Source organism: Saccopteryx bilineata, chromosome X (genome assembly GCF_036850765.1).
Source record: "Saccopteryx bilineata isolate mSacBil1 chromosome X, mSacBil1_pri_phased_curated, whole genome shotgun sequence".
NCBI classification, from domain to species: domain Eukaryota; kingdom Metazoa; phylum Chordata; class Mammalia; order Chiroptera; family Emballonuridae; genus Saccopteryx; species Saccopteryx bilineata.
Window position 1 is genome coordinate 109,399,636 of NC_089502.1, and position 15,797 is coordinate 109,415,432.

Genomic DNA, 15,797 nt, shown 5'->3' on the forward strand with positions numbered 1-15,797 from the left:
TGCTTCTTATCTCTCTCTCCGTTCCTGTCTGTCTGTCCCTATCTATCCCTCTGACTCTCTCTCTCTGTCCCTGTAAAAATAATAAATAAATAAATAAATTTATAGCTTTATGGTGGCAGAGGGTGACTAGCCTTACTGTAATCATTTCATAGTGTACACAAGTATCAGATCATGCTGCATGCCTGAAATTGATATAATGTATGTCAATTATACCTCAATAAAAACACACATATAAAAAAAAAGAAAAAAGAAAAAAAGAAATCAAAGAAGATACAAACAAGTGGAAGCATATACCGTGTTTATAGATAGGAAGAATAAACATCATTAAAATGTCTATATTACCCAAAGCAATCTATAAATTCAAAGAAATTCCTATTAAAATACCAACATTATACTTCAAAGATAAAGAACAAATATTCCAAAAATTTATATGGAACCAAAAAAGAATATGAATAGCCTCAGCAATCTTGGGGAAAAAAAGGGGGAGTATCACATTTCCTGATATCAAGTTATACTACAAGCCCATTGTACTCAAAACAGCCTGGTACTCGCATAAGAACAGACATATAGATCAATGGAACAGAACAGAGAACCCAGAAATAAACCCACACCTTTATGGGCAATTGATATATATATATATATATATATATTTTTTTTTTTTTTTTTTTTTTTTTTTCTGAAGCTGGAAACGGGGAGAGACAGTCAGACAGACAGACTCCCGCATGCGCATGACCAGGATCCACCCGGCACGCCCACCAGGGGCGACGCTCTGCCTACCAGGGGGCGATGCTCTGCCCCTCCGGGGCGTCGCTCTGTCACGACCAGAGCCACTCTAGCGCCTGGGGCAGAGGCTAAGGAGCCATCCCCAGCGCCCGGGCCACCTTTGCTCCAATGGAGCCTTGGCTGTGGGAGGGGAAGAGAGACAGAGAGGAAGGAGGGGGGGGTGGAGAAGCAAACGGGCGCTTCTCCTATGTGCCCTGGCCGGGAATCGAACCCGGGTCCCCCACACGCCAGGCCGACGCTCTACCGCTGAGCCAACCGGCCAGGTCCGGCAATTGATATTTGACAAAGGAGGTAAGGGCATACAATGGAGTAAAGACAGTCTCTTTAACAAATGGTGCTGGGAAAATTGGACAGGTACATGCAAAAAAATGAAACTAGACCACCAACTTACACCATTCACAAAAATAAACTCAAATTGGATAAAAGACTTGAATGTAAGTCATGAAACCACGATCATCTTCGAAGAAAACATAGGCAGTAAGCTCTCCAACATCTCTCGCAGCAATATAGTTGCTGATTTATCTCCACGGGCAAGTGAAATAAAGGACAGGATGAACAAATGGGACTATACCAAACTAAAAAGCTTTTGCACAGCAAAAGACACCATGAACAAAATAAAAAGACAAACTACACAATGGGAGAACATATTCGCCAACACATCCAATAAGAGTAGTTAATAACCAAAATCTATAAATAACTTATAAAACTCAACACCAGGAAAGCAAACAATCCAATCAAAAATTGGGCAAAAGAACTGAATAGACACTTCTCCAAAGAGGACATACAGATGGCCAATAGGCATATGAAAAAATGTTCAATATCAACTAATCATTAGAGAAATGCAAATTAAAACCACAATGAGATACCACTTCACACCTGTCAGAATGGCACTCATTAACAAAACAACACATAACAAGTGCTGGCGAGGATGTGGAGAAATGGAACCCTCCTGCACTGCTGGTGGGAATGCAGACTGGTACAGCCACTGTAGAAAACAGTATGGAGATCCCTCAAAAAATTAAAAATGGAACTGCCTTTTGACCCAACTATCCCACTTTTAGGAATATATCCTATGAATACCAAATCACTGATTCAAAAGAAGATATGCACCCCCATGTTTACTGCAGGATTGTTCACAATAGCCAACATCTGGAAACAGCCCAAGTGTCCATCAGTGGACGAGTGGATTAAAAAGCTATGGTACATATACACAATGGAATACTACGCAGCCATGAAAAAGAAGGAAATGTTACCCTTTGCAACTACATGGATGGACCTGGAAACTATTATGCTAAGCGAAATAAGCCAAGCAGAGAAAGAAAAATATCATATGACCTCACTCACATGAGGAATCCAATGTACAATGTGAACTGAGGAACGGAAGAGAGGCAGAGAAGGGATCAAAGAGTCCAGAGGGAAAGTGGTCAGAGGGAAAAAGGATGAGAGGACGGGATCAAAGAAAGGAAAAACATTAGTGAAAATATATACACATAATGCAGAGAGATAGAGGGCAGGATAGTAAATCATGGAGGGAAGAGAGGAAGGTGGGGGGAGAGGGCAAAAGGGGTATAAAGGAGAACACGGGAAGGGGGAGGGAGGGAGATATAATGGGGAACATTTCTAAGTATGTAAACATAACAAATTAAAATCAATTAAAAAAATTCAACCTCCAGCATAAATAGGTTAAGGCAATAGTTTAGCCAATAAGTTACAGCTACAAAATGATTATTACCTACTGGGAACAGAGGCAGTAAGTACCCTATACAGACTCTCATTAGAATAACATAGAAGATGGAAAACAGTCAAAGGATCACATACTTTTTTGTGTCTTACAGGGAATGAAAACATTCTCAAAAGAAACCAGTTAATTATAATAAACCACTTACCCCATGGTGGCTATGCTAAGGGCGGCTTCCTCGGTGTTCTATAATAGAGATCAAAAAGGAAGGTAGGCCCTGGCCGGTTGGCTCAGTGGTAGAGCGTCGGCCTAGCGTGCGGAGGACCCGGGTTCGATTCCCGGCCAGGGCACATAGGAGAAGCGCCCATTTGCTTCTCCACCCCTCCGCCGCGCTTTCCTCTCTGTCTCTCTCTTCCTCTCCCGCAGCCAAGGCTCCATTGGAGCAAAGATGGCCCGGGCGCTGGGCATGGCTCTGTGGCCTCTGCCTCAGGCGCTAGAGTGGCTCTGGTCGCAATATGGCGACGCCCAGGATGGGCAGAGCATCGCCCCCTGGGGGGCAGAGCATCGCCCCTGGTGGGCGTGCCGGGTGGATCCCGTCGGGCGCATGCGGGAGTCTGTCTGACTGTCTCTCCCTGTTTCCAGCTTCAGAAAAAAGAAAAAAAAAAAAAAAAAAAGGAAGGTAGAGGGCCCTAGAAAAGGAGAAACACAAGGAAAAGAGGCTGGCTCAATTAATAACCACCCTACAAGGGCAATGGCCTCAAAATCTACAAAAGGAAAAACCCAAGGGCACTCCCCCGGCAATTGTCATAACTGCAGAAAGTCTGTATAATAGAAGTGGGAATGCCCCGAGAAGGGGGCTCCCAGAAAACCTTGCCCCTATGCCAGAAGGTCAGACATTAGAGGAGGGACTGCCCTGAGGACTGAAGGGACCCTGGGCCGGTTCCCTCAGGTGCCATAGCCTTGAACTAGTGGGGCCCTATGCGCCAGTCGTCTCCTGCTAGAAACATCTTTATAGAAGGGACAGAGTCAAGGGTAACCTTTGAAGTGACTGGAAGGATTATTAATTTCCTTTTAGACACGGAAGCCGCCTTCTCTGTGTTATCCTCCTTCGGAGACTCCTCTCTTCCGATCGCACTGTTATACAAGGAGCAGGTGGCACACCCCGGGCAAAGCATCTTACTCCACTCCTAAACTGCCTCTGGGGGGGAGCCACCTTTGCATATCAATTTTTAGTTACGCAGAGTGCCCTAGTCCAGTAATCCCCAACCTTTTTTGGGCCACGAACCGGTTTAATGTCAGAAAATATTGTCACGGACCGGCCTTTAAGGTGGGACGGATAAATGCACAAAATAAAATTATGCGACCGGTGTAAAAACTGTGGTATTTTAATTTTTATTTATTTTTTATTAATTTTAATGCAGTGACATTGATAAATCAGGGTACATATGTTCAGAGAAAACATCTCCAGATTATTTTGACATTTGATTATGTTGCATACCCCTCACCCAAAGTCAAATTGTCTTCCGTCACTTAAAACTGTGGTATTTTTAAATAATTGTCGAACTTACGAGACAAGCATCAAGAGTGAGTCTTAGGCAGATGTAACAGAGGGAATATGGTCATTTTTAAAAAATAAAATATCATTCAGACTTAAATGTAAATAAAACGGAAATAATTTAAGTTATTTATTCTTTCTCTGTGGACCAGTACCAAATAGCCCACAGACTGGTACTGGTCTGCGGCCCGGGGGTTGGGGATCACTGCCCTAGTCCATTGTTGGGCAGAAATATTTTAAGTAAAGTTAGGACTGAAGTATATGTTTTTTCCATAGATACTGAGAAATCTGTCCCTATTACGGCATTATTCTTTAAAAGAAGATCAACTAAAACTAATACAGATAAGGAATAAGAATTTGACTCTCAAGTTTCAGCAACAGGAATTCCTGGACAAGTTCACAGAGTCAAACCAGTTATGATCAAACTGAATCATATGACAAACAATTTTCCTGATAGAAGACAATACCCCATACATTTAGAGGCTAGGGAAAGGCTACAGAAAGTCATTACTATGTTCCTTTGTAATGGGTTACTCAGAGTTCGCAGTTCTTCATGTAATACTACTCCTCTCTTACCTATTAAAAAAAAGGATAGAACTTAGACATTAGCTCAGGATTTAAGGGCATTCGAAAAGGCCTTATCCCTATACATCTTGTAGTACCAAACCCTTATGCTATCTTGGAACAAATTCTTCCCCAAACCCAATGGTTCTCAGTACTAGACTTAAAAGATGCCTTCTTTTGTGGGTTTATCTCACCCATAAGGACAGAGAGACAGACAGGAAGGGAGAGATGAGAAGCATCAACTCATAGCTCCATCACTTCAGTCATTCATTGATTGCTTCTCATATGTGCCTTGACCAGGGGCTCTAGCCAAGCCAGTGACCCTTTGTTCAAGCCAACGACCTTGAGCTTCAAACCAGTGACTTCTGGGCTCAAGCCAGAAACCTTGGAATCATGTTGATTAACCCACGCTCATGTTGGCAAGCCTGTGGTCAAGACGGATGAGCCCACGCTCAAGCTGGCGATCTCTGGGTTTTGAACCTGGGACCTCAGAGTCCCAGGTTGATACTCCATCACTGTGCCACCACTAGTCAGGCTCAGACCTTATATTCCTTTCATTTTATTTTATTTTAATTTTACTGACTTGAGGAGAAAGAGAAAGAGAAAATGGATGGAGAAGCAGGAAGCATCAACTCCATCTTTTTTTTCTTTTTTTTTTTAAGATTTTATTTATTTATTATAGAGAGGGGAGAGAGAGAGAGAAGGGGGGAGGAGCAGAAAGCATCAACTCCCATATGTGCCTTGACCAGGCAAGCCCAGGGGTTTTTTTTTGAACCGGCAACCTTAGCGTTTCCAGGTTGACGCTTTATCCACTGCGCCACCACAGGTCAGGCAGGAAGCATCAACTCATAGTAGTTGCTTCCTATATGTACTTTGACAGGGCAAGCCCAGGATTCCGAACCGGCGACCTCAGTGTTCCAGGTCGATGCTTTACCCACTGTGCCACTACAGGTCAGGCCAAACTTAGTATTCTCAATGCCCTTGTCCATTTTGCATCTTCCAAGCTAGAAATAATTCACCTATAAATGACCGTCTGACCAGGATATTTAAGCACTCTTTTCAACCCTCTAGATCAGGCTGCTGACAAATTCTATACGGAACCCCCTGACCCTTACCTGCCCAGACAGAACAAGTGATGCCATCCCAGAACCAGCAATATGTCCTCACTCAGCAGGAAGCAGATACAGAAGATTACTAGGACAGGAGGGAACAAAGGGGGTTTATCTCACCTACTAAATGAGGGGGTCCTGAGACCAGACAAAACAAGATAACCAGGTGTCCCAACAGTTAAAGAAAAACACAAAGGGGAATCTTGAAACCCTATCTATTAGCCCTGATAACAGGGAAACAAAGCCTTAAAGCTGAGTATATAACTCCTAAGACCCTAATAGGCAGGGCGCTCAGACTAGCTGAGTTTGCCTGCTTGTGCTTTATGCTAAGTGTATAGCTTTGCTTAATAAGCTGCTTGCTTTGCTTGAACACTGCACCCTGTCTCTCCCTCAATTCTTTCTCGGGAGCGTGATAAGAACCGAGGAGGGAGAAGCCCCAGGGACTCAGGTCTTCTCTAGTGACAGATGGTACCAAAGGGTCTTTTATATCTTGTTAGTGGGAGTGTAGATTGGTAGGACCACTTTGGAAAAAAATTAGGCTTCACCTGTCAAGTTGAACACGTGCATATCTTCCACTCTTGGGCACATATGCAAGCGGAACTTCCATATGGTGCACTAGGAGGCATGTACACAAAAGTTCATAGCAACAAACTGGAAACAACTGAAATGCCCTTCATGCAAACAATATCATGGAGGAAAAATATCTTAGTTATATAATGTTTAGGTTAAAAAACCAAGTCCCAGGCCCTGGCTGGTGGCTCAGTGAATAGCGTCGGCCCGGCATTCGGACGTCCTGGGTTTGATTCCCGTTCAGGGCACAGGAGAAGCCACCATGTTCTCCCCAACTCCTCTCCCCCTTCTCTCCATGTTCCTCTCCTGTAGCCAGAGGCTTGATTGTTTGAGCATGGCCTGGGCGCTGATGATAGCTTCATTGGAGCGTAACAGCCTCAGACACTAAAAATAGCTAGGTACTGGAGCATTAGCCCCAGGTGGGGTTGCCGGGTGGATACTGATGGGGATGCACGTGGTAATCTCCCCACTATCTCCCCTCCTCTTACCCCCTTAAAAAAAAGAAAGAAAAGAAAGAAAATCAAGTCCCAGAAGACTACAGACAGGATACTTTTTGCATAAAATAAAAAATATGCTAAACTGAAAACATAATTTTAGGCACACATAAATATATAAAAAGTTATATAAAAAAGGAGAAAACAACCACCCTGGCCAGTTGGCTCAGCGGTAGAGCGTTGGCCCAGCATGTGGAAGTTCTGAGTTCGATTCCTGGTCAGGGCACACAGGAGAAGCACCCATCTGTTTCTCCACCCTTCCCCCTCTCCTTTCTCTCTGTCTCTCTCTTCCCTTCCTGCAGCCAAGACTCCATTGGAGCAAAGTTGGCCCGGGCACTGAGAATGGCTCCATGGCCTCTGCCTCAGGTGCTAGAATGGCTCCAGCAGCAGCGGAGCAACGCCCCAGATGGGCAGAGCATTGCCCCCTGGTGGGCATGCCGGGTGCATCCTGATTGGGCACATGCGAGAGTCTGTCTGATTGCCTCTCGGCTTCTAACTTCAGAAAAATAAAAAAATAAAAAAAGGAGAAAACAACCCAAATGTCTATTGACAGATGACTGAATAAACAGATATGGCCTAGCACTAACTAGCCTGATAGCTCAGTTGGTTGAAGTATCATCTGGACGCTCAGAGGTTGCCAGTTTGATACCCAGTCAGGGCACATACAGAAACAGATGGATGTTTCCCTCCCTCCCTCTCTCTCTCTCTCTCTCTCTCTCTCTCCCTTCCTATCTCTCTAAAATCAATAAAAAACAAAAAACAAATATAGCCTATTTGTTTTTATTCAGCCATAAAAATGAATAAAATCCTGACACACGTTACAGTGTGGATGAACTTTCAAAATATTACGCTGAGTGACATTAAGTCAGTCATAAAATGACAACTATAATACAGCTTCACTTAAATATTTAGAATGAGGAAATTCATAGATAAAAAGTAGATAGGGGTTATCAGGGCCCAAGGGACAATGGGGAGCTATGCTTAATGGGTACAGAGTTTTTGTTTGGAGTGATTAAAGAGTTTTGGAAATAGTGGAGATAGTTAAATATTGTGAATATAACTAACGTCTCTACATTATACTTAAAAATGGTAAAAATGGCAGATTTTATGTTTTACATATTCTATCACAAATTTTATTTATTTACTTTTTTAGGTTTTATTTATTCATTTTTATTAGAGAGAGAGGGGGAAGAGAGAGAGGGAGAGATAGAGAACAGGGGGAGGAGCAGGAAGCATCAACTCCCATATGTGCCTTGACCAGGCAAGCCCAGGGTTTCGAACCGGAGACCTCAGTGTTCCAGGTCGACGCTTTATCCACTGCGCCACCACAGGTCAGGCCTCTATCACAAATTTTAAAAGAGAATGATAAACCCAAATGTAGACTATCGGTCACGTGGGATGTGGGGGCAGTGGAGGGTCAGGATAGTATTAGGCCCTGGCCGGCTAGCCCAGTCAGGCAATAGCATCGTTCCAAAATAGTAAGGTTGCAAGTTCAATCTCTGGCCAAGGCACGTATGAGAAGCAAGGCACAGTGAGTGCACAACTAAGAGGAACAACAAATGAATGATTTTCTCTCTCCTTTCCTCTCTGTCCCTCTAAATTCAAGCAAAAAAATAAAGGGAGGGGGGATAGTGTATGTAAATTACTGGTAATGGTCTCATGCCAGGGTTGGGTGGTGGCTGTGTAGGTGTTAATGAACTTATTTTAAAATAAACAAAATAAATGAAAGCAGGCCATGAGTGGACTAATTTGATGGATAGTGAGTAATTTGATCCTGTGCATCCACATTAAGAAAAAAAACAAAACAGGAAAGCAAATACCCATGTTCCCATGAGTCAGGACATGTTCTCATATAGAACATGAGAAGCCCCCTGGGCCTCCCACTTGCTTTTTCCCTGCCATCAACAGGGTTTCTTTTCAGTTTTGCAAAATGGAATAGCAGAAACAGACCCTTATAATACTGTCAACTGATCCTTGACAAGGTCAGCAAAGGCAGTTCAATGGAAAAAGGATAATCTTTTCTTCCTTTTTTTTAAAAAAAATTCTTTATTGATTTTTAGATGAGGGGAGAGAGAGCAAGGGGGTGGGGAGGAGCAGAAAGCATCAACTTTTTTTTTTTTTAATTCATTTTTAGAGAGGAGAGAGAGAGAGACAGAGAGGGAGAGACAGACAGAGAGAGAGAAGGGGGGAGGAGCTGGAAGCATCAACTCCCCTATGTGCCTTGACCAGGCAAGCCCAGGGTTTCGAACCAGTGACCTCAGCATTTCCAGGTCGACGCTTTTATCCACTGCGCCACCACAGGTCAGGCTCAACTCTTAGTAGCTGCTTCCCATGTGTGCCTTGACCAGGCAAGCCCAGGGTTTTGAACCAGTGACCTCGGTATCCCAGGTCAATGCTTTACCCACTGCGCCACCACAGGCCAGGTGAAAGGATAATTTTTTCAACAAATGGTGCTGGAACAACTGGACAGCTATATGTAAAAAAATGATTCTAAACAGACCTTATATCCTTTACAAAAAATTAACTCAAAATGGATCATAGACTTAAATGCAAAATGCTAAACTATAAAAGTCTAGAACAGGGGTCCCCAAACTATGGCCCGCGGGCCACATGCGGCCCCCTGAGGCCATTTATCCGCCCCCCGCTGCACTTCTGGAAGGGGCACCTCTTTCATTGGTGGTCAGTGAGAGGAGCATAGTTCCCATTGAAATACTGGTCAGTTTGTTGATTTAAATTTACTTGTTCTTTATTTTAAATATTGTATTTGTTCCCGTTTTGTTTTTTTACTTTAAAATAAGATATGTGCAGTGTGCATAGGGATTTGTTCATAGTTTTTTTTATAGTACGGCCCTCCAACGGTCTGAGGGACAGTGAACTGGCCCCCTGTGTAAAAAGTTTGGGGACCCCTGGTCTAGAACATGATGACCTAGGGGATAATCTAGGTGACCTTGGGTTTGGTGATGACTTACTTTGATATAATGCCAAAGGCACCACCCGTGGAAGATGGAATAGCACACACAAAGCTTATAGCCACATCAGGAGAAGGGAGCCTTGTCACTCTAGGATGACAGAAGACAAAGAGTCAAGTCTCCCCAGAGAAGAGAAGTGGAACAGAATTTTTGGGTCGTGGTCTGGCCTCAGTGTCTGTCAGTTCTCTTGTGGGGCAGCCAGTGGGCAGTCCCAAGCAAGTACTGGGAAACACGGCTTCCCAGTCGGGCATCAGGCAGGGCTGGAATGGAGACCAGAAACCTCACATGTAGTGGAAAAAAAGAATGGTCTCCTGGCCTCATTGAAGCAATCAGGGCAGGTAGGAACAGACCCTTCTGTGGGGTGACCTGATGCCCTCAGCAGATCCAAGCTTCAAGGCACAGAGGGAGAGCAGCGTAGTCATGACAGGACCAGTTCAGGAAAGAACCTGGGCCAGCCTCACCTTGGCATTTAGGGTTCAGATTAAAGAACACGACGGTGGGTCTGACCAGGCGGTGGCACAGTTGATAGAGCGCTGGACTGGTACTCAGAGGACCCAGGTTCGAAGCTCTGAAGTTGCTGGCTTGAGTGTGGGCTCATACAGCTTGAGCCCAAAGGTCACTGGCTTGAGCAAGGGGTCACTCGCTCTGCTGTAATCCCCCGGGTCAAGGCACGTATGCAATCAACAACTAAGGTGGCGCAACAAAGAATTGATGCTTCTCATCTCTCTCCCTTCCTGTCTGTCCCTCTTTCTGTTTGTCACACACACACACACACACAACACTGCAATGGTCACAGCGATCATGGTGGTGACAGCCCTCACTATGTCTGTCTCTTGCACACCCTGTTCTGCTCCAGACAGGCTGCCCACCATACCTGTTACCCTCTTGCCATGCTGGGATGTCCCTCCACCTTCTTCTTCATTGCTGAGCTCAGATCAAAGTAGCTGTCCCTGGAGTAACTGTTGCTGATCTCCTTCCTTCCCATACTCTCTGAGGGCTTCATATTTGTTAGAGCTTAATGATCAAAGGAAGAAACTGACTCTAACTTAAGCAAGAGAAGGGATTAATCTGGCATGATGCTGGATAGGTCACCAAATTAGTGGAATGTCTGATCAAGCAGGTCTTGTGATACACAGGTAGGACCTGTTAACAGCTAGGCTGCACTGCAAGCTGCTGTACCGCTAAAGTCATGATGCAACCACAACAGACCAAAGGTGCAAGAGAGGGATCTGTCTATGGCAGACCCGAGTCATGCGGCCAGGTGGGCAGAGAAGCAATCCAGTAGAGATACCACGTTCAGGACCAGGCCTAAGTGGGGCCAGATGCTCAAGTCAGGTACATGGACAGGTGGTCCAGATCCCAGGTCCCTTGCCTCTATCACACTGGTACTCCCCCTCAGCTCACACCTATGGACTCATGGCAGGTTTCCTATGACTGACTGATGAGAGGGAAACATTCAGACCTGGTTCTTAGATAGTCACCTTGTTCTGTTGGTAAAAAACAGACTGCTGCCTCACTGCCGCGAACTAGCGGGGCTAGTAATTCCAGGTCCTGAGTGGGAACGGCCTGGAATTAAGAAAATAGGCTTAAAGTAAAAGGATGGGCTCAGGAGGCCTCTGCAAAGCTGATGGCAAGAACAGAGCACACTTTACACCTGCTTCTTGCTTTATTTATAGGGTAAAGTGGGCCATTAGCAAATCAAAAAGATCTCTGATCACATTTCCAAGGCAACCCAAGAATTCTACCAAGTGCAGAAAACCCCCACCATACAAAACATCTTAACTTCACAAAACAAAGGATAAAAGAAACTTGCCTCCAGTCTTTCCGGGGGACATGGGGGTAAGATGAGTATAAACAATCCAGCACCACAGTTTAACAGCCTTTAATAACTTCAGAGAACAAGTGAGGTGGGGGGTTGGGCAGACTGTCAGTTTATTGCCAGTTCCCCACAACTCTGTCCCCCCAAAATCTAAACTACATAGACCATGTTGTATTTTGGTCCCCAACACCTCACTATAGTCTCACTCAGGGAAGAGGTCCTGTGAGGACAGAGGTGCAAATTAGTGACGCAGCTACAAGCCAAGGAACAACAAAGATTGCAGAGAGGCCCCAGGAAGCTAGGAAGAGTCAAAGGACCCTCCCTTAGAGTCTATAAAGAGTGAGCCTAACCCTGCCAGCACTTTCATTTTGGACCTGGAGTCTCCAGAACTGTAAGAATACATTTCTGCTGTTTTAGGCCACGGGGTTTGTGATCCTTTGTGGTATGGTAGTCTCTTTAGGTCTAGAACAGCCCTTTCTGCGATGCACTCTATTCCAGCTCCTAGGGAGGTCAAGTCCCAGCAGCTCTGAGTGAGCACCAACTTGAGTGCACCTGGCTTTCATCTTGAGATCACTTTTCAACACAAGCAATCTGCCCACCAGCCCTTGTCTCAAGGTCTGCTTTTGGGGACATTCACATCCCTTCCCATATTCCTAGAAACCAAGAGTCAAGAAGGGTTTTGGAAGGGCCTTCCCCCACCACTACAGTCTAATTGAACAGGTCTGTGTGGTTAATGATTTTGTGACTTGCCAAAGCCTGGAAATAAGGCTTGCAGTCAGGGAGTTTGGACTCAGAAGCACTCCCTGGAACCCCATGGGAACGTGGTCCTCAGGCCATCTCTCTCTAGGTTTATCCAAGAAGAGAGGACAGGTTGTGGGAGAGAAAATGAAGCGATGGAGGAAACGTTAAGACGCTGTGCCTGAGCGCGCGCTGAGAATTGGAGTTACAGGTAGGTAGACAGCAGACCCAGGCAAACCAGTCCTGTGTTTACGCGAGGGCCCCAGGGCATCCCAAGGCATTTGGCAGGATCTCCCCACGACCCATGCCACCTCCAAGCTTCTTTTTTTAATTCTTAAAAAAAATTAACAAAGGTGTCCATTTCAACGACAGCGAAGGAACAGCTGAGTTAAAGGATAGAAGCCGTCATTGAAGGGAAACTGGAGGGCATTCAGGCTGCTGCTTAAAAGGACCTGGCAAAGGCTGAAATCGCGTCCCTCTCCTAGGCCCTGAGTTCTCTGAGGGATCCCGGGAGGCGCTCCTCCAAACAGGATCCCAGTCTCCTGGGCCAGCTCCGCACAGGCTGCACGTCCTGAGCTGGGCGCCCGGGGGCCCGACATCGGGGATGGCGCGGAGCCAAGGACCTCCCGGCCCCATCAACGCCCGCGTCCAGGCCCTGCCCCCGCCTTCCCGCGCCCGCTCCCGCAGCCTCCCGCGGTTCCAGCTCCCACCTAGCCCTGCTCCCCTCCCCAGCGCGCTTGCGCCCCATCCCCGCGCCCCTCCCCCGCTGCCGCCGCGGGCTTGCGCGCGTGTCCGTCGTCCCGGGCGGGAGCTGGAGACAGCGGGGCTAGCTAGGGGGCTGGAGAACGGTCGCTGGTAGCCCCCGGAGCGCAGGCGGGAGAGGCGGGAACGCGGGCACGGGTCTGGCCGCGAGCAGGGGCCGCCGCCGCCCTGCCGCCCCTCACTCGGAGGGCCAGGCCGCGGCGCATAGCAGGAGGGCCGGGCTCCCAGGGCTGGAGGCCATGGGTGGGAGCCGGAGGCGGCAGCGGCAGCGACAACAGCGGGCCCCGCGGGCGGGGTGGCACGCGGCCCACGGCCCCTGACGCCCACCGCGGCCCGGCGCGCCCCTGCGCCTCTTGGGGGGACGTAGCCAAGCAACGCCGAGCGCGCCCGCCCATCCCCCGCTTCCTTTTTTTTCCTGGCTGGGTGCGAAGGAGCATGCCCGCGCGTGGCCTCAGCCAGCTAAGAGTTAACCCGAGGGGCGTGGAGCTGCCCCCACCTCGGGGGCGTGCCCCTCTCTCCCGCTAGGCGGCCCGCCTCCCGCTCTAGGGTATGGCTCCCGGCCCTGACCCGGGACCCGAGGTCCCGCGCAAAGGCCAGTGAAAGGCATTTCCCCGTTCTGCTCTCTTTCCTCGCCCGCCAGCACCATGGGATGTAATATGTGCGTGGTCCAGAAACCGGAGGAGCAGTACAAAGTAATGCTTCAGGTAGGGCGGCTGAGCCGCTGGGGTTGGGGGTGGGGGGCGTGGGCGCCACCTGGGGAGGAAGCTGGCCCGGGGATAAGGCCTGGTGGAGCCGGGGCCACAGATGTGGGAGGGTTGGCGGGTCCTAGAGGGAGAGATAGGGAGCCATCCTCGCCCTCAATTTCTGCAGCTGCTGGGTGTTGGCGCTCCGTGGGAAGCAGTTATAGATGGGGGAAGCTACATGGGGAACGGGGTGCAGGGGGCATCCTTTGGGCGGCACAAGTAGATTGAAACGCGAGCCTTGGGTTCAGATGGGACCGGGTCGGGAAGTTGGGCTCTCTGTCTGAGTCTGGCGCGCTTGGGAGCTGGGAGGCCCGATGTTGCGGGCGCCCGCGCGGGGTGGAGGTTGCATAGCAACGGCCTCAGTATCCTGCACACGCTTGCCCTGCTGCACCCAGGGCAGGGCAGGGCTGGGAGGCGGGCGCCCGCGGCGTGGGGGACAGCTAAATTCAGGTCCCCGTGGGACAGGGGCGCAGAAGCGCGCGGCAACCCGGGGCCCAGCCGACGCCCGGCCCGGGCCGGGATGCCTACCCCGACAACCATTCTCCATTGCGACCCTGCCCTTAATGATGGGCTCTCAGGCCTTGGGTACCTTGAGTGAGTGACCGCCGCCGGGTTCAGCCGGGAGGGCCGTCCGCGGACGGCGGTGCCTGGCCTGCTCTCTCCCGCTGGGCTTTAGGGGGTGTGAACCGGCCGTTGCGTGGCTGGGAGGAAGAGGAGACACCGGGCTCCGCACTCCGTCCCGGACTCCCGCACCGAGGCTGGGAGCAGGGTTTTCTTGCTTGTGCGTGGCGTTATTTCGTGAGTGCGTGCCTGTGCCCCATCTGTCTGTACGCGGAGGCTCCTGCGGCCCCGCGTGTGTGTACTTTTCTGTGTGCGTTCTAAGAACTGTCTAGAGAATGTCCCAAATGATGTGGCCTGAGATACCTCCAAGGCTAAGTGGAGAGAGTTCAAGGTGAGAGAGAGTCGAGACCTAGGGACAGACCTGGTTTAGACAGATGTGCGCTTCAACTCCGTGTTCATTAGTCAGGACTGGGTACCTAGTTCAGGCTGGAGCGGTGTTGCCTGGGGAATATGGTCTTACTAGAAGAATAGGGGGAAGCCCTGCAGGCATCAGCGGAGCCACAGAAAGGGGGAAGAATCAGTGCATCAAGGGATTGGGGAGAACGGGGAAGCCCAGCATCTGTGCTGGGAGCCTAGTTCCTCTGGCCACCGTGAGGCGGGGGCGAGAGGCTGGAGGAGGAATCTTGCCCTAGTCTGGCGGCACTCCTCTACTTTCTCCCAGCAGGTTTCCCGGGCGCCGGAACCCTCCGCTTTTCACACCCCCTGCTACTTCCTCCCATTCTTAGCCATTGCCTTTGCCTCCTGGTGGGATCGGTTCCGGAATGCCCCAGGTTGGGACCGAGATGCAGTCCCGTGGAAGCCACGTGATGGGCACCTGGGTTGCTCTGGTTGGTCAGTGAGGCGGTGGAAACCGTGCTCACTGCTTCCTTTCTTGCAATCATTTTATCAAAAGACAGTGGGTTCCAAAGGGGGAGGAAAGAGACTACGCTTGGGGTGATGTAGTGTGCAGGTGATGTTTTACTGAGTTTTACACTTCACACCTGTATGGTTTTGCGAACCAATGCCGCCCCAATAAATTCAATGAAAAATAAATTTTTTAAAAAGCAAGCAGGCCCTGACCAGATAGCTCAGTTGGGGAGAACATCATCCCAAAGCACAGACGTTGCTGGTTCAATCCTTGGTCAAGGCATATACAGGAACAGATTGATGTAACTGTCTCACTCTCCCTACCTCTCTAAAATCAATAACAAACATTAAATTTTTTTTTAAAAAAACAAGCGGTTCCAAAGCGTGGGCTCTGGACTTTGCGGAGGAGGCACTGATGTACTTTATTTCAGGCCAGCCTCATGGGGATGTGTGAAAAGCGGAGGGCAACCAGCACTGTACTACAGGCCTGAAACAAGCTGTGGTTGGGAGCCTTGGTGGGACTCCCCATTGCAGTGGGAGGAGGCG

General features: G+C 48.5%; 1 protein-coding gene across 4 annotated transcripts in view; it reads left to right on the top strand.

Moving 5' to 3' along the window:
* Window positions 1-13,071: 13,071 nt before the first annotated feature.
* PDZD4 (PDZ domain containing 4) overlaps window positions 13,072-15,797 on the top strand; it is a 31,491-nt gene continuing 28,765 nt past the window's right edge. For 2 of the 4 annotated variants that reach the window (XM_066249179.1, XM_066249183.1), the window contains exon 1: window positions 13,072-13,745. In XM_066249179.1, coding sequence (XP_066105276.1) covers window positions 13,686-13,745 — 60 coding nt within the window. In that variant the 5' untranslated portion in view covers window positions 13,072-13,685. Of the gene's footprint in view, window positions 13,746-14,343; window positions 14,379-15,797 lie in introns of those variants that run through there. The other 2 variants (XM_066249182.1, XM_066249181.1) reach the window with 2 other exon arrangements.